Genomic DNA, 19,688 nt, shown 5'->3' on the forward strand with positions numbered 1-19,688 from the left:
GCTATTTCAATTCCAGTCCTGGCCTTTCTAGATTGTAGATTTTCTGTCCCTCTGCAGCTGCCATTGGCCATGCCTGGCTCTTGGTGGCACCTTTGCCTAGAGCAACTCTTACAGCTCCACCTCACTTCTCCTGTCTCAGACTAGTTGCATCGAATTTGCTGTGGAACCAAACTTGTTATCTTATTAGAACTGTGAATCCATTCCTAGAAGATAGGATATGAGCATAGTCCCAGAGGCTTTTTCTGCTTATTTCATTTTCTTATCCAAACTCCAGAAACTTGAGGTTTCTGGAGAAGAGTTCTCTAGGTAATTGCAATGTTCTGGAAAGGACCCACAGTTCTGCTTGAATGAGAACTTTTTCTCTCCTAAGCATGAAGAGACTGTATAGCTGTTAGTCCCTCCAGGCGTGTGACACCCATCTCCACTCTCTCATTTATGTCTAATGACGTGGTCTTGTTTTTGCAGTCCCCAGTCTGTCCCAGACCGCCTGCGGATCCGAGTGAACAAAATCAGTTTACAAGACTATGAAGGATTCCACTACGACAAAGAGAAACTCCGGGAAGCTTGTAAGTTGGAAGAGCCTAGTAGGTTCCATGTGGTCAGCCTATCTCCGGCTTCTTCATCCTCCTCGGTTTGATGCATAGCTTCATTAGTCCCTTTGTCTGAACACAATGTTAGAGAAATGACAAGTGCTAACACGCCAACTCCAAACAATGATATATGGGCCCAAGAAAACGAAACTCAAAAAGGGAAGCAGCAGGAAAAAATCATCCTGCTGTGGATGCCAAGTGGCAGTCTCTTGTTTTATTCACCACTTTAGTCTCAGGCTTGCCTAAGAAGAGAAAAGCAGGAGGTAATACCATACGGCGTAGTAACACCCAGAAAACTCTTGAGACAAAACGAGTCTTCTCCTGGAGCCTGTATTACCAAATTACCCATCGTTCAGGGGTGACAGAGTTACCCATGAAGACATGTCCAGCTCTTCTAGCTACTATGCTATTATATGATGTCAAAGGCTAGCTATTATGCCGTTGTTTGATGCAAGAAAGGCCCACAGATACTAAATGGGATGATAAGGTGATTTATTCATGGTGAGGCACCATCACTTCTGAAATCTTCTATTGAATCACTATGCGAATTACTTCCCAGTGTTCATATTTTCCTTATGCTTCTTGAAATACACAGCCAATTGTTAGTTCTCCTAGCCGTTCACTCATTCAGTAGGTTTTACGTACTTTTTACCTTCCAGTCACTATTTTAGATCCCTGCCTGTATCAGGAGATACGAACTGGTCGGGTAAAGTAGTCCAGAAGAAGCTAAGAGCATATAGGTGTGCTCGATATTAGGATCCTAGGCTTTTTCATAAATGTGGGGGCCAATAGTCAAGTGCAGTGTGGTCAGAGAAGATAAGGAGGTCCCAGAGAGCAGACAAGGATGCCAGTAGAAAGAGGAGTTTTATGTAGAACCAAAGATCTGTGAGCCAAAGCTCAGAATAACCTCTAAGTGGGAACCTTCCTGGATGTGTAGAAGAGGCAAATAGTGACGATGGGGAGGGATGGGGTAGGAGAGGCATCCCTGGGGTGATGGCCTTTGTGCTGTGATTCCTGTGCTTATTTCTGGAATGGAGTTTAGTGGATGGTGATCCTGAGTCCCAGGGACAGCCTCAGGAGTAGATGCAGGTACGGCTAGGACCTGGAGGGGTCAGTGAACAAGGATCCATTCTCCTGGTAGCCCCATCACTGCACATTCTAGAGAGTTCTATGTGAAGTTTCTGCTTTCTCAGTCTCTCAGCTGCTTCTGCTTCTTTAACCCTTCCGATTCTTTCCTTTTAGTTTCTCCCCAGCTTCCTCACTCTGTTTTCTTTGGTAGGAAAGTTTGAGCTGGAGGAGGAGCAGTCCCTAAACGTCTGCATTTCTTCCTTCCAGAAATGACAGATTACTTTTTCTGATGGAAATGAGATTATAAGTGACTAACACACAATCTAATTCAACCTATAAAGTGATACCCATTGCCGTCCAGTGGAATCCGACTCATAGCAACCCTACAGGACAGAGTAGAACTGCCCCCTAGGGTTTCCAAGGAGCTCCTGGTGGATTCGAACAGCTGACCTTTTGGTTAGTGGCCATGGTTCTTAGCCACTACGCCACCAGGGTTTCCCATAAAGTGATAGACATGTATTTTCAGTGGAGGATGGGGTTCTTTAGCTACAATGTAGATTAAATTGCTTTTTGGAGGCTACTAATTAGAATTATGACCTGTGACAACATTATGTTGAGTGAAATAAGCCAGACACTAAAGGACAAACACAGTATGATCCCACTTACATGAAATATCTAGAATAGGTGAATGCATAGTGACACAAAGTCAATGAGTCGGTACCAGGAGCTGGGGGGCGGGGCACATGTTAAAGGATGGTGTGTTACCCTTTCTTCAAGATTCCAAACAAATGGCTTACAGTTTTTAAAAATGAACAAGATCATAAACCTCAAGTCAGTGCTATCTTGCTGCTTATATCAACTTGGAGGAAAGTCAGTTGGCAGTGGGGAAGCATTTGAAATTTTTGACTGAAACGAGATTTGAAGCTTGTATGTGGATTTCAATGATCTGTTCTATCTTTTCTGTGGCGTTATCGGCTCACCATTGCCAGAGATAATTTCGATTTGAGCTTTTACAAGAAGATGACACCTCCTGCACGTGCCTTACCCATTGTATCTTATGTCTTTAAACTTTTATGTGAGGAAACTTCTTATATCAAACTGGGGGTGGTAACTTGATACAAGTAAAAGCCCAATAAACATGGCAGTGTTTTTGAGACCCAAAAGAACAAAGAGACTTGCAAAGTGGGGATAAAGATGTTAACTTATGCCAACGATTTGGGTTTGAAGAAAACAAGGTATTAATTGGAAGTAAAAGTGGCCAAATCAGTCATTCTCCTTTTTTTTTTTGTATTGTGGTAAAATATATATAACATGACATTTGTTATTTAACCATTTTTCAGTGTAGAATTTAGTGGCATTAGTTACATTCACCAACTTCCACAATCATCACCACTATCCATTTTGAAAACTTTTTCATCACCCAAAACAGAAACCCTGTACCCATCAAGCAATGAGGCCCCAGGTGCCCCTCCCCCCAGCTCCTGGTAACCACTGATCTGCTTTCTGTCTCTGTGCATTCACCTCTTTTAGATATTTCCTGTAAGTGGTATCATACTGTATTTCTTCTGGTGTGTTTAACTTATTTCACTCAACATAATGTCGTCAAGGTTCATCCATGTCGTAGCACATACTGGAACTTCATTTCTCTTTATGGCTAATATTCCATTGTATGGCTGTACCACATTTTGCTTATCCATTCATCTGTTGATGGACCGTTGGGTTGCCTCCATCTTTTGGCAATTGTGAATACTGCTACAATGAACATTGTGTACAAGTATCTGTTTGAGTCCCTGCTTTCCGTTCTCTTGGGTTTATAGCTAGGAGTGAAATTCCTGAGTCATATGGTAGTTATGTATAAGTTTTTGAGGACCCACCAAACACAGCCATGGTACTTTCAATCTGTGATAAAGATCATTCTAACCAGCAGTTGCTTAGGAAAGCTTGTTGCCTGGGGTTATGGATTTGCTGTTACCCTCTCTCTTTTGGCTGAACTTAACTGATTACAGATCCATGGTACAGCTGATGGAGCTCAAATTGAGTATAAAGGCAAAAACTAGTTCAAGGCCATGTACGTGCGTGTGTGCCATAATTCTTATTTCAGATGCATTAATTAAGTGAAATACATACAGCACAGCTACATAAAAGGGCCTCTAGGGATGTACTCTGACCTTCATTCCAGAAGAACAAAGGGAGCTGTCTTCTTAAGCCATTAATTTATTGTCAACAAAGTCAGAACAAGAGCAATGCTGCCTTACTGGGTTGGAAACTTAGTTCCTTTTCTGACTGAGACACCCAGTGACTCATGCAGGCAGTGTGGCTATTTGCCATCCCCATTTAATAGACTCTTGCTTGTGTGTCTGGATCATAGTTCATATTCAATTACAAGCACCATGTTTGTTGTCTAACAAAGCCTCGCTTCCATCTGTAAGACAGGACTCCCTGGTAATTACAAGATGGCAGCCCTTTCAATTGCACTGCTTATTTCAGCACAGAAAGAGACGAGCACACTGTTTCAAATATGCCCACCCCCCTTCCATCTGATCCCGTCTCACCTGGCGGCATCCCCCGAAAATAATAGCATGGGGGTGGTTGGTCCCTCCCTCAGCTCTTGCTGGGGAATTTCAGACTTATGTAAAGCAATTACTTATGTAAGCCATCTTCACTGGATTCGTGATTTATTCACCCTCAAGATAATGGTTATGACTTGCAAGAGGGAAGAAGTCTACTCAACTTAAAAGGTAGAGCATAAACAGAAAGGGACAACATTTAAAAGAAAAAAAGAATCTTAAACGAATCTGTAATGAGGGTGACAGAAAACCACTCCCATCGCCCAAATGAAGTATATATGTGTGTATTAACAAGCATTTAATCAGATAGTCTAGGCAAAGGGTTAGCAGATTTTGAAAATCTGTTATATTCCTAACTCCAGGAGAGTTCTATTGACCTATATAGCTTTATATCTAAAATAACTTAATGGTGACCAAAATTGGACTCTATCCCATGGAAACTGGCTACACTCCTTCTGTCATTAGCTTACTCCGCACTTTCAAATTGCCAGGATAATTTACAGGAGTCTAAGGCCTAAAATTTTTTTTTTTTTTTTAAGGCCTAAAACACAAACAGCAAAAAGAAAAGAAAAAGCCTTCTGGAACCAACTGAGAACAGATGTGGTCTGTAAAAGCTGGGAGGGGACTAACATGTTGTGTATCAAATATAGTGTTCTGGAAGCCTCTTATGTACATTATCTCAGGATATTTTTCTTCTTGCTGACATCCAGTTTAAAACAGTAAAAGAAAAAAAATCTTATATTTCTGGAAGTAATTGGAATCCATTTTCTGCAGTTCTATGTATATATGTATGTGTGTGCACACATATATGTATATATCCAGGAAAAAAACAAACAAACCAGTTGCTGTCAAGTTGACTCCAACTGATGGCAATGGCATGTGTGTCAGAGTAGAACTGTGCTCCATAGGGTTTTCAATGGCTGGTTTTTCAGAAGTAGACCTCCAGGCCTTTCTCCTGAGGTGCCTCTGGGTGGACACGAACCTCCTACCTTTTGGTAAACAGAGCATATTAACCATTTGCATCACCCAGGGACTCCATATCCCCAGAAAGGGTATTGAAATGGGAAGCGTTGAAGGCAGGCATACTCAGACTGACAATGAACCTCAGTAATATAATCCATTAACGAAGGGGAACTTTAGAGTTCTTTTCAATCCCCTGCTAACCTTCCAAGAATTCTCTGGTTAAGACTAACGATATTAGGGTTGCGCCCTAACTACGTATTTGGGTGATTGCCCTAAAGGAATTTCCTTGTCTTTTGTTTTGTTTGGTGACTTAATGGAAAAGTCAGAAATGTTTGTGGTTGAATCCCAGTTGCGGTCTTGACCAAGGCACTCACTTTTCTGATGGTCAAATCTCCGATCTTTAAAATGAAGAATATAGAAGCAACCTCACAGCGAAGCGATGGTTAACTATAACGTTGACTATGAAATGCCTGGCACATGCTCTCCAAAAATATGTAGCTGCTATTGCTGTAGTCGGTGTCATTGAAGAGGTGCTACTGTCTCACCAGTCCTCAGTCCACAGGTTCATAGAATGAGGCTCAGTGGCTGACCTCTTGCATGTGTTGCTCATCCTGGCATGAGGCAGCCCACTTCAAACCACACCTGCTGCCACTCTCCAACTCATTTCCTCACCTTCAGAAATAGAATTGAAGACACTAATACATATCACAGAAGGATTACGAGGAAGACACATAATTAATCGTTCAGTTCGCTTGTACTGGGTCTGCTGTCTACAAGAGGCTATTGTGAGGATGAGTTTCTGGAACTTATGAAACATACAAACACTGCAAGCTCACATTGGGTGTCCTGGTCAGATGGCTGCAGAGTCCCTTCTTTAAATCCTAAACCCTTCATCTTGTATCCATCACTGAACTTTGTATTTTGGGATAAAATCAGATTTCCAGAAAAGTTGCAAAGATACTACAGAGTTTTCATATAGCCCTTGCCCAGTTTTCACCATTGTTAAACATTTTATATCATCATGGCACATTTGTCAAAACTAAAGACTGATATTGATTGTCTTAGTTACCTAGTGCTGCTATAACAGAAGTACCACAAGTGGGTGGCTTTAACAAACAAATTTATTTTCTTGTGGTTTAGAAGGCTAGAAGTCCTAATTCAGGGTGCAGGCTCTAGAAGCCTTTCTCTCTGTTGGTTCTGGGGGAGGCTCCTTGTCTCTTTTCAGCTTGTTTCTTAGTTCCTTGGCAATCTCATGTGGTGTGGCATCTATCTTCCCCCCATCTCTGCTTTTTTTGCTGCTTGCTTATCCTGCTCTTTCATATCTCAAAAGAGATTGACTTAAGACACACCCTACACTAATACTGGCTCATTAACATAACAAAGAAAACCCTATTCCCAAGTGGGTTTATAACCACAGGTATAGTAGGATTTACCACACAAGTTTCTGGGGGACGAAATTCAATCCATGACATCAATACATTCTCTTAACTGTTCTGTGGGGTTTCTTTCAGGGATCTGACCCAGGACACCATATTGCATTGGGTTGCCATGTTTCTCAGTCTCCTGTAGTCACTCTCAGTTTCTCTGACTTCTCTTGTCTTGATGAGGACAGGCCAGGTATCCTGTTGAATGTCTTGGTTTGTCTGTTGTTTTTCTCATGATTAGACTGGTGTTACGGGTTTGGGGAAAAGAATACCACAGCTATGAAGCACCATTTTTACCCCATCCTATCAGGGGGTACCTGACATCCATGTGGCATCTGTGATGAGGTTAACCCCCCTCACTTAATTGATGTTTGCTATGGTTCTCCATGTAATTTTTCCCTTTCCCTACTCTGTTCTTTGGGAGTGAGTCACTAAGTCCATGGAGAGGGGACATGTATCATTGGACTTTGTTTTTTGTTTCCAGTTTACAAATTTGACCTCAATATGCTTAAATGGTAGAGCCATTCACTCGTTCATGAATTTATAATTTCAACAGCTATACATTTGCATCAGTCATTTGCCAGATACCATGCTAGATGCTAGACATCAAAAGACAAAGCTAGATCATCCGACATTACAGTAATCATTCATTCAATACAGGTAGTCCTGACTTAAGACGGGGTTTCAGTCCGATGGCCCTGTTGCAAGTAACTTCTGACGTAAGTCAAATACCACATTGTTTAAAAAAGTTTTTATTATTGCCCTTTTATTATCAATCTCTTTATAAATCATAACATTGAACATCTGTGAGTGAACCTCTGGGAATGAGAACATCAGCAAAATATATGCTGCAACATTGTATGTAGTGCGTGTTACTAACGATAAGGTATACCAAAAAAAAAGATGATCGTAAGTGCGGTTTGTCATAACTCAAATACGTGGTAAGCCGGGGACTACCTGTATACATTTACTGAGTGTCTATTGTGTGCAGCAATGATGAAAAAACCGAAATGATCAGAAATGTTCACTCGTGTCCTGGCTTTTTCTTGTGTGATGAGGCCTGTGATAGAGACGGTGGGAATGCAGCCTACTGGTTTTCCTAAAAAACACTTCGATAATGAAATGGAGGACTGCATATATAAACAACAGTATATGAAAAGCCAGTCCCACCACTAATGAGCTGTGACCTTGGACCATGTATTTATCCTTTCCTTGTCTGCTAAGTGCGGTGGCTAAGCTAGGTACTTCCTAAGAACATTCTAGGTTATAAAAAGTGCTTAGCCTTATAGAAAGTCCATAGGATTTCAAAATTTTCCTCCTGACATGTTTCCTTAGTCAAGTTTTTAAAGGACCCACGTCAGTTATAATGACTGAGAACATTAAAAAAAAATGTGCAAGTGTATCTGCTTCACACATTTGCTAAAAACACTGACTTTCATTTTTCATTATTTGTTTCATCTAAAATGGAGTGTTAACCTCTCATTTAACAAGTGGGCAGCAGGGCTGTGAGTAGAGATTAGGCCTTGATCAGGCAGGCACTTCCATTTTGAAATCTGTCCCAGGAGTTCAGTGCTGTTGGTCTGTCCTTTGAAGGGCATTGCCTCTCCTTCTGCATGTGTGCTTAGGTTTATTCCTCTCTTCATGAATTGACATTTACCCAGAGTTTTGTGCTTAGCTCCTTTTACCTTTCTTCCTTATCTTTTGTCTGTATATTTGCCTGCTTTTTATTAAAAACGATAATAGTAAAAAAACAAAACAAAACAAAACCCTATTGCCATCAAGTTGATTCCAACTCGTAGCGACACTATAGGACAGAGTAGAGTTGCCTCATAGGGTTTCCAAGGCTGTGATCTTTACAAAGATAGACTGTGACATCGTTCTCCCTTGGAGTGCTGGTGGGTTTGAGCTGCCAACCTTTTGGTTAACAGCCAAGTGCTTAACTATAGCACCACCAGGGCTCCTCAAAAATAATAATAGTTAACATATACTGTACTCTTACTGTGAGCTAGGTCTTACATTTTCTATACATATCGTGGAATTTAATCCTCTCAACATCCTTCCAGGACAGATAATATTGTTATCCCCATTTTATATATGAAGCAACTGAGGTACAGACAGGTTAAGGAAACGGTCTAAGACGACAGTGCTAGGCAGTTGAGGGCCTGGTATTCTGAATACTTATTTAATCACCATCTTTCAAGTAGCAGTTCATATTTTCTTACATAAAATAACTTTAGCAGCATAGGTAAAAACTAGTTTGCGATACCATTTCAAATACCTTTTTATGTATGTCGACTTGACTTTAATTTACCATATGCCTCTTTGTTGGAAAAGTTTCTGGTTTTAGATTACTCTGCAACCCAAATACATCATTCATACATAAATTCAGCACACACTTACAGACTGCTCACCGTATTTCAGATACTACTTTAAGTGATGGGAGTACTGAAAAGTGCCTGCCCCCATAGAGCTTATGTTCCCGGGAAGGAGGCAGACAAATGAATAACTTGATATAGGAGTAATATTTTAAAGGGAATGAAGGGAGAGTGACAAAGGGCCATTTTTAACGGCAAAACCCATGCTCTTCCTCAATAACTGGTAGTTTTCCTGAATCTCTGATCCATTGCCAGTGTTCTGGAGTCACCGATAGAATTATAGAGATTCCCCTAGGTTGTCAGATGGTGGGAATGGAGTCCCTGGGTGGCACAAATGGTTTAATATGCTATTACTAGCTGAAAGGCTGGCAGTTTGAACCCACCCAGAGGTGCCTCAGAAGACAGGTATGGCGATCTGCTTCTGAGAGGTCGCAGTCTTGAAAACCCTGTGGAGCACAATTCTACCCTGCACACATGGGGTCACCACAAGTGAGAATTCACTTGATGGCAACTAACACAACAACAGGAAATGTGTTTGTGACTCCCCTATAATGCGGCTCTACATGGCAGTCGACTATATATATCTGCTTACCCTTTTTGCTTCCAGAAAGAGACTTGGGGTACCTTTGGTAGATTTGGGGAAATCTTTGTCATTAATTCTCAACATGTATTCACTCAACTCAGAAATCCAGGGCTGGGTGACTGAATGTGTCCCCAGGATCTAACTGTTGGTGACCTTGTCCTGTCACACATGAGGTATAATAGACAGTTGGTATAATGTTGAAATTGTGAAAGAGATTCGGACCAGTGCCTCTAATCGTCATTTGAAGTATTTATGAAAGTGTTGGGCATGGTTATGAATATCTCCTTTTGTGACATTGAATATTTCACCTTTTTAAAAAATAATGTCTTGTTGTTGAGAATATACACAGCAAAACATACAGCAATTCAACCATTTCTGTATGTACAAATCAGTGACACTGATCATACATTCTTTGAGTTGTATAGCCATTCTCACCCTCCTTCTTTGAGTTGTTCCCCTCCATTAACATAAACTCACTTTCCCCTAAGGTTCTTATCTAGTCTTTTGAGTTGCTATTGTCACTTTGATCCCATATAGATCTTAAAAGAGCGTAATGCTCAAGGCAGACTTTTTTTTAACTAATTTAGCTAAACTATTGTTTGGTTTTAAGAAAACCTTAGGGAGTATTTTTGGTTTGCATTTTAAAGATTATCTTAGGGCAGTATTTTCAGGGGTTCATCCAGCCCCCGTGGTTCTGGAAAGTCTGAATATTTCATCTTGATTTTCACATTTATTTGGTTGTCAGGGCCATGTAGGCATGATTCTAAAGTCACAGCCACGTGTTTATTATCTTGCTCTCTAATACTTGAGCACTGACGGTAAATTGTCATAGTAGCTCTGTCCTGTGTCTAAGAATTTTGCAAATATTTCCTTCCTGATGTATATACCGGAAAAACATCACATTCTTTTCCAAAGCCCATTGTCAAGTGCATTCTAAAACCTCATGGTTAAAAGCTTCTATCGCATTGGACACTGGGAATGAACTCCAAAAAATTACAGAAATCATTTGGTTGTACTAGAATTGCATTGCATGTGACATTTGTTGTTGTTGTTAGTTGCTGTTGAGTCGATTCTGACTCATGGCGACCCCATATGTTGTAGAGTAGAACTGCTCCATAGGGTTTTCAAGGCCGTGACCTTTTGGAAGCAAATCACCAGGTCTGTCCTCTGAGACCTCTTGGTAGGTTAGAACTGCCAACGTTTCGGCTAGTAGTCAAGTGTGTAAACATTTATGCCAGCCAGGGACACCATGTGATATTAGGAGTCATCACTGAAATGGAATTCCTTCCATCAAAAGTAGACATTTACAGTCTTGTTGGTAAACTTCCATATAAAGTGGAAAATGATGACATTCCATAGAGCTATTTGATCTGAACCTTTGATTCTTACTATTTATTAGAAGAGAGAGGCATTTAGGCCTTCTGCCCATACTTTCTGCTGGATTACCACTTAGAATAGATGAACCAAGGCCATCAGAAGTAGGACAAAAGAAATCTCATACTACCATAAATAGAGCAGACATATGCCTTTGTTCCCCCATGTATCTGTCAGTTTGTCGTACTGTGGGGCCTTGCGTGTTGCTGTGATGCTGGAAGCTACGCCACTGGTACTCAGATACCACCAGGGTCACCCATGGAGGACAGGTTTCAGCTGAGCTTCCAGTCTAAGACAGACTAGGAAGAAGGACCTGGCAGTCTACTTCTGAAAAGTATTAACCAGTGAAAACCTTATGAATAGCAGCTGAACACTGTCTGATATAGTGCTGGAAGATGAGCCCCCCAGGTTGGAAGGCACTCAAAAGATGACTGGGGAAGAGCTGCCTCCTCAAAGTAGAGTTGACCTTAATGATGTGGATGGAGTAAAGCTTTCGGGACCTTCATTTGCTGATGTGACACGACTCAAAATGGGAAGAAACAGCTGCAAACATCCATTAATAATCGGAAGCTGGAATGTACGAAGTATGAATCTAGGAAAATTAGAAATCATCAAAAATGAAATGGAACGCATAAACATTGATATCCTAGGCATTAGTGAGCTGAAATGGACTGGTATGGGCCATTTTGAATCAGACAATCATATAGTCTACTATGCTGGGAATGACAACTCAAAGAGGAATGCTGTTGCATTCATTGTCAAAAAGAACGTTTCAAGATCTATCCTGAAGTACAATGCTGTCAGTGATAGGACACTATCCATACACCTACAAGGAAGACCAGTTAATACGACTATTATTCAAATATACACACCAATCACTAGGGCCAAAGATGAAGAAACAGAAGATTTTTATCAGCTGCTGCAGTCTGAAATTGATTGAACATGCAATCAAGATGCATTGATGATTACTGGTGATTGGAATGTGAAAGTTGGAAACGAATAAGGATCAGTAGTTGGAAAATATGGCCTTGGTGATAGAAACAATGCTGGGGATTGAATGATAGAATTTTGCAAGACCAATGACTTCTTCATTGCAAATACCTTCTTTCACCAACATAAATGGCGACTATACACATGGACCTTGCCGGATGGAACACCCAGAAATCAAATTGACTACATCTGTGGAAAGAGACGATGGAAAAGCTCAATATCATCAGTCAGAACAAGGCCAGGGGCCAACTATGGAACAGACAGACCATCAATTGCTCATATGCAAGTTCAAGCTGACTGAAGAAAATCAGAGCAAGTCCACGAGAGCCAAAATATGACCTTGAGTATATCCCACCTGAATTTAGAGACCATCTGAAGAATAGATTTGATGCATTGAACGCTAGTGACCCAAGACCAGACGAGTTGTGGAATGACATCAAGGACATCATAGATGAAGAAAGCAAGAGGTCATTGAAAAGACAGGAAAGAAAGAAAAGACCAAGATGGATGTCAGAAGAGACTCTGAAACTTCCTCTCGAATGTCAAGCAGCTAAAGCAAAAGGAAGAACTGATGAAGTAAAAGAACTGAACAGAAGATTTCAAAGGGCGGCTCGAGAAGACACAGTAAAGTATTATAATGACATATGCAAAGAGCTGGAAATGGAAAATCAAAAGAGAAGAACACGCTTGGTGTTTCTCAAGCTGAAAGAGCTGAAGAAAAAATTTAAGCCTCGAGTTGCAGTAGTGAAGGATTCTATGGGGAAAATATTAAATGATGCAGGAAGCATGAAAAGAAGATGGAAGGAATACACAGAGCCATTATACCAAAAAGAATTAGTCCATGTTCAACCATTTCAAGAGGTAGCATATAATCAGGAACCAATGGTACTGAAGGAAGAAGTCCAAGCTGCTCTGAAGGCATTGGCGAAAAACAAGGAATTGATGGAATATCAACTGAGATGTTTCAACAAACGGGTGCCATGCTGGAGGTGCTCACTCACTCGTCTATGCCAAGAAATATGGAAGACAGCTTCCTGGCCAACTGACTGGAAGAGATCCATATTTATGCCTATTCCCAAGAAAGGTGATCCAACCGAATGTGGAAATTATAGAACAGTATCATTAATATCACACTCAAGCAAAATTTTGCTGAAGATCGTTCAAAAATGGCCTCAGCAGTATATCAACAGGAAACTGCCAGAAATTCAGGCTGATTTCAGAAGAGGACATGGAGCCAGGGCTATCATTGCTGATGTCAGATGGATCCTGGCTGAAACCAGAGAATACCAGAAGGGTGTTTACCTGTGTTTTATTGACTATGCAAAGGCATTTGACTGTGTGGATCATAACAAATTATGGATAACATTGCAAAGAATGGGAATTCCAGAGCACCTAATTGTGCTCATGAGGAACCTTTACATAAATCAAGAGGCAGTTGTTTGGACAGAACAAGGGGATACTGATTGGTTTAAAGTCAGGAAAGGTGTGTGCCAGGCTTGTATTCTTTCACCATACCTATTCAGTCTGTATGCTGAGCAAATAATCCAAGAAGCTGGACTATATGAAGAAGAACAGGTCATCAGGATTGGAGGAAGACTCAAACAACCTGCATTATGCAGATGACACAACCTTGCTTGCTGAAAGTGAAGAGGACTTGAAGCACTTACTAATGAAGATCAAAGACCACACCCTTCAGTATGGACTGCACCTCAACGTAAAGAAAACAAAAATCCTCACAGCTGGACCAATGAGCAACATCATGATAAACGGAGAAAAGATTGAAGGTGTGAAGGATTTCATTTTACTTGGATCCACAATCAACAGCCATGGAAGCAGCAGTCAAGAAATCAAAAGACACATTGCATTGGGCAAATCTGCTGCGAAGGACCCTCTTTAAAGTGTTGAAGAGCAAAGATGTCACCTTGCAGACTAAGGTGTGCTTGACCCAAGCCATGGTATTTTCAATCATATCATATGCATGTGAAAGCTGGACAATGAATAAGGAAGGCCGTAGAAGAATTGATGCCTTTGACTTGTGTTGGCGAAGAATATTGAATATACCATGGACTGCCAGAAGAGCGAATGAATCTGTCTTGGAAGAAGTACAACCTGAATGCTCCTTAGAGGCAAGGATGACGAGACTGCGTCTTACATACTTTGGACGTGTTGTCAGGAAGGATCAGTGCCTGGAGAAGGACATCATGCTTGGCAGAGTACAGGGTCAGCGGAAAAGAGGAAGACACTCAACGAGGTGGATTGACACAGTGGCTGCAACAATGGGCTCAAGTGTAACAACGATTGTAAGGATGGCACAGGACCGGGCAGTGTGTCGTTCCGTTGTGCATAGGGTCGCTATGAGTTGGAACTGACTCAGTGGCACCTGACAACAACAACAACATGTCTTTGTTATCCAGTGCTAGTACAACAGAAACACCATAAGTGTATTGCTTTAACAAAGAGAAGTTTATTCTCTCACAGTTTAGGAGGCTAGAGGCCTGAATTTAGGGTACCAGTTCCAGGGGAAGGCTTTCCCTCTTTGTCAGCTCTGGAGAAAGGGTCCTTTTCGTCAATCTTCCTCTGGTCTAGGAGCTTCTCTCCGCAGGGGTCCTACGTCCAGAGGACATGCTCCCCTCCTGGTTCCTCATTCTTGGTGGCCTGAGGTCCCCCCATCTCTCTGCTTTCCTCTCTCTTTTAATGTCAAAAGAAACTGACACAAAATACAACTTACTCTTGTAGATTGAGTCCTGCCTCATTAACATAACTTCCTCTAATCCTGCCTCATTAACATCATAGAGGTAGGATTTACAACACATAGGAAAATCACATCAGCTGACAAAATGGTGAAAAATCATACAATCCTGGGAATCATGGCCTAGCCAAGTTACACACATTTGGCGGGGGGGGGGGGGGGGTGGGCACAATTCAGTCCGTAACAGCATGATTGGGTTCTCCTCTCCATGTGCCTCGTTTTGTCTTTGTTCAGAAGCTAGGCTTCATACTTCCGTTTTTCTGAATTTTTCTTTCTCACTTCCGCTTTTCCACTTGCCACGGCCTATATGCTGATAACTTGGGAAGAGAAAGGGGGAAGGATCCATTACTTACTAGCTCTTAGTTCCTGCGGAGTTGTGGGCTGAGCTATTAGATGTCTGAGGAGTCACAGTGTCTCCTTTTCTTCTGCTTCTTCAGAATCTTCTTGCCCCAGTTCCTCCTGTAACACCATCCTGACTCAAAAACTGTTTTTAGGTATCTCAGGTGTTATCAATTGCTGTCTATATGAGGTCCTTGTCCTCCATCACCACAAAGGCTCCTTAGTTTTGTATTAATCTCATTATCTCTTTCTGCTGCCTTCTTTATTCCTCTGCACTCCTGGGAGCTGAGCAGACCAGAGCCCACCGTGGTGGGAGCAAGTGTGTGAGAGGTGGTGACTGCCGTGGGTCACCCTTGCTCCTTTTCCTGCTCGCCAGCCAGTTGATCGCTGAGTTGATTCCTTGACCTTACTATCCCTCTCAGATGCCTCCATTCTGGTCTTTATGGCCACTGCTTTATGGCAGACCTTCACCATTGCTCACCCCATTTACTGTAACAGCATCTGTATTCATTTTCTAGGGCCGCTGTAACGAAGTACCGCAAACAGAAATTTAGTCTTTCACAGACCTGGAGGCTCCACGTCAAGAGGTCGGCAGGACCATGCTGTCTGAAGGCTCTAGGGGAAGAGCATTTCTTGCCTGTTGTAGCTTTTGGTGGTTCCTGGCAATCCCTGGTGTTCCTTGGCTTATAGGTGTATCCCTCCAGTCTCGGCCTCTGTCTTCACGTGGCATCCTTCCTCCGTGTGTTTGTTTGCCTGTCTCTTCTCCTCTGATATCAGGACACCACTCAGGTGGCATCAGGACCCACCCTACTCCAGTGTGACCTCATGTTAGCTTAATTGTTAACGTCTTCAAAGACTCTGTTTCCAAACAAGAGTCATGTTCACAGGTCGACGGGTTAGGACTTCAGTGTATCTTTTTGGGGGACACAATTCAACTCCTAACAGCTTTCAAACACCCCCTTTCTGTCACTCACCTTGTCTTCCATCCATTTGTCTTGCATATCACTGCTGGTAATTTTTCTAAAGTGTGGATCTGAAACCACAATCTTCTGTTGAAAACACTTTCGCATCTGTTCATCGTTTTGAGGCCAGTTTTTTGTTGTTGTTGAGACTTTATTTTCTTTATTGTCTCTCAGCCCCTTAAGCATAAAAAACCAAACCTCTGGCCTCAGCCTCCTCCCCCTTTGCTCTGCACCCACTCCCTTCCTAGCTCCCAAGCTTTTGCTTTCTCATGCCTTTGGCTCTTAGAGTCCAAGGATGATCTAAGACTTGGATCATTCCCTTTGTCTGGAAGACTCTTGTCTCTTGTCAGACTGCCTCATTTTCTTAACAGAGAGACCTCCTCCAGGAAGTGCCTTCTGTCCTGGGGAATATAGAGATCCTCTGGGTCCTAAATACACTCCGGTCATCTCTACTAGAATTCCCATCATGTGTAGATCACCAAACCAAAAATCCAAACTGTTGCCGTCGAGTCAGTTCTGAGTCATAGTCAACCCTATAGGACAGCTTGGAACCACCCCATAGAGTTTCTAAGGAGTGCCTGGTGGATTTGAACTGCGACCTTTTGGTTTGAACTCTGTGAGAGCAAGAGCTGTGTTGTACTCAGTACTGTATGCCCAGTTCCTAGCCTCCTCCCTGGCTGTCGAAAATCCTTACAAATTGTTTTCTGAAGACTATACACCTGAAAATTCATTTGTGTGTACATACAATTCGTTATGTGTACATACAACACACATTTGCCAAATTAGATGAAAAAGAATACCACGAGGACCTATTCAGAATTCTAAATGCTGTGTTTAAGAGGATTTTAAAAAAGTACGTTGCATAGCCCTTGGATTGCTTTCTTAATTTGTATATTATCATGATGAAAAGCAGATTTTTATTTCTAGATTGAAACCCAGATTTATAAACACTGTAGTAGTTTCTAGAAAGCACCCTTCAGAAATCTCACCCATGCATGGAGTGCAATGAAAACCACATAGGGTAGTTTTATCTTGTGGGTGACATTTTGAGCTAAGTATGGTTAGGACCCAGCTGAGCTCAAGCTAGACTCCAAAACTCTGGCATCATTTCTAATCACAAGAACCAGAGGTTGTGAAAACTTTGACAGGCCCTGGGCTTGACAAGGTGAGAGATAAGCTTCATTGGTGTGCTGTTTCCTTTTGAATGCTAGTATGCCTATTAGCCTCTGCTTGTTGGTTCCAGGTGAGCAGTGGGCAGCTAATGATGGCAGGTTGTTGTGAATGGGCTCCTTGAGGGGCAGGGGGACTTGAAAGATTGCCTACTCATTCTCTTTAATTATTATCAGCCATCAAGTAAGAATTTTGCTTCCCGGATAACCTTGACTTATTTGGAACTAATGAGGCAAAATGGAAAGATGTCACATGTCCCCTACCAGATTCCCTTGGAAGATAAGGACATCACTCAGATTGGATCAGGACCTACCCTACTCCAGTACGACCTCATGTGAACTTAACTGGGGCTTCCTTCCTTCCTGTAGTCTCCTCGCTCCATCCTTGATTTTACTTCTATCCCCCTTTTCCCATCATCCCTTTGACTTCCTAAATTGTATGGATGCTATAGCTAAGGAAATAGGGAATATTTATTTTCCGTACATTAGCGTTCTCTGAAATCAGCAAAGTTTCTGTCCACAGAAAACTCAGAGCAGTTTATTTTTTAATAATTAGTTTCTTACTACTATGTAGAGGTCGATAGTGAATACTTGAATAAACTATATTGATTACATTGATAAATCTGAAACTGATGCTTAGGGAAGTTTCTAGTTTTTAAAATTTTATATCTGAATAGTGTTAAATAAAATGCACTGATGATGAGATTATCAACGGTTAAGCGCTCAGCTGCTATCTGAAAGGTTGGTGGTTCAAACCTACGCGGTGACTCCGCGGGAGAAAGACCTGGCGATCTGCTCCCATAAAGATCATCGCCTATGAATTAGTTCTTCTCTATCACGTGGGGCTGCTGTGAGCCCAAAACGGACTCGACGGCACCCAGCAACAACAACGAAGAACCATGTTGTTCAGGGTTCTTTCCTGTTCTTTCTAATCTTATGATTTTAACCCTGTGGTTATGTTTATTGCTATCTTCAGAAAGTGACAACCTTTTTATTTCGCCACAACAGAGCCTCTGTAATTATATGTGTGTGTGTGTGTATGTGTATATATATATGGGGGGGGGTGGAACTTAAAATCTAATCTTTGCAAACCCCTATAGTTTCTTGGGACTCTTTTCCCTAAGGTTGGCGCCTTCCTCGAATGATCTCCTTGAAGAGAGTGTGTGATTTGAATAGGCTAATGCCCTGCTTAGCTGCAATTTCGTTGGAACAGGAATTGCACTGTGGTAGCAAATGCGGCAGACAATTAAATCCTTTCTTTTTGAAAATGCTGAGCTCTCAGCCCTTCCTTTCCACTGTGACCGCTTGTTGAGCACATCACAGTGCCTCACAGGGAATGAACGGGCTGCTGTGAGTTTCTTCCCTTTTTACAAATCCCATTAGCAGTTTCAGTGGGACTTCGAGTTGAAGGTAGCCCTTCCTTCCGGGCTTGGGCTCTGGGGGCCTGTGCCATGTCCTCAAGCAGCCAGCTGTGACCCTTTCATCTCCTTGCAGGTGTGCTTGATTCTCTTACTAGCACGCTGTGCTTCAGACTCTGCTTTAGAGGCCTTAGCAATACATTCTCTGCCATCAAAGTTCTCACCTTCGGTTCTGCTGAAACTGCTTTGCGGCTCCGTCAATGGCTAGCACACACTGATATAGAATTGTTGCTGTTGTTGGTTGCCACTGAGTTGGCCCCCGACTCACAGGGGCCCAGAGAACTGAATAAAATGCTGCCTGGTCCTGCGTCATCCCCGTGATGGGTGGCAGATCTGCCTCCTGTGATCCATGGCGTTTTCATTGGTTGAGTTCTGGAAGTAGATCGCCACCAGGATTTCTTCTAGTCCCTCTCAGTCTGGAGGCTCCACTGAACCTGATTCGGTCCCACAGCAACATGCAAGCCTCCACTGACAGACCAGTGGTGGCTGCCCATGAGGTGGATTGGCTGAGAAACGAACCCAGAATTCCACATGGGAGGAAAGAATTCTACCACTGAGCCACCATTTCTCCTCCATGATACACAATTCGGAGAAATGATGAATTTAATGAAACTTAGAGGGATAAATATAGGACGGATTTGCAAATATGTGCTCTACAGATGTTGCCTAATTTAATCTTCACAATAACCTAGAGAGGCAGATACCGTGAACTCCTTCTTTATTTAGGGTCTTCACATACTATATTGCAAAAGAACCAAGGGCAAGGCAAACTCCTTGAGTAATCAAAATGATCAAAAGTAATTGTAGTTTTCCTGAATACAGTTATTTACCAAGGATAATCAAACAGGCGTAAAAAAAGAATGGCACAAGGACAAGTATCATCACCAGAAGTACCAAATCGATCAATCATGTTGAATCCTAGCCAGGATGAAAATGAATGTTTAATACGTGCTACATCACAAATCCCTGGGAAATGTCTTAGAAAGCTTTGTGTATCTGATATAATGAACTCTCACACCTGAAGTGTGAGCATGGGTTTTATGTTAATTGTCAATCAGTCCTTCAGTACAATATTGGAAATTCTAATGCGAGGATCTAAATAGCAGGGCAAGTCACA

The 19,688-nt window shown here is 41.9% G+C and overlaps 1 protein-coding gene across 1 annotated transcript in view; it reads left to right on the plus strand.

Moving 5' to 3' along the window:
* DGKI (diacylglycerol kinase iota) overlaps positions 1 to 19,688 on the plus strand; it is a 491,936-nt gene that overhangs the window by 347,834 nt on the left and 124,414 nt on the right. The window contains exon 21 of the mRNA XM_049893911.1: positions 466 to 566. Within this exon, the coding sequence (XP_049749868.1) occupies positions 466 to 566 (101 nt within the window). The remainder of the gene's footprint in view (positions 1 to 465; positions 567 to 19,688) is intronic.

Source organism: Elephas maximus, chromosome 8, assembly GCF_024166365.1.
Source record: "Elephas maximus indicus isolate mEleMax1 chromosome 8, mEleMax1 primary haplotype, whole genome shotgun sequence".
Lineage (NCBI taxonomy): Eukaryota > Metazoa > Chordata > Mammalia > Proboscidea > Elephantidae > Elephas > Elephas maximus.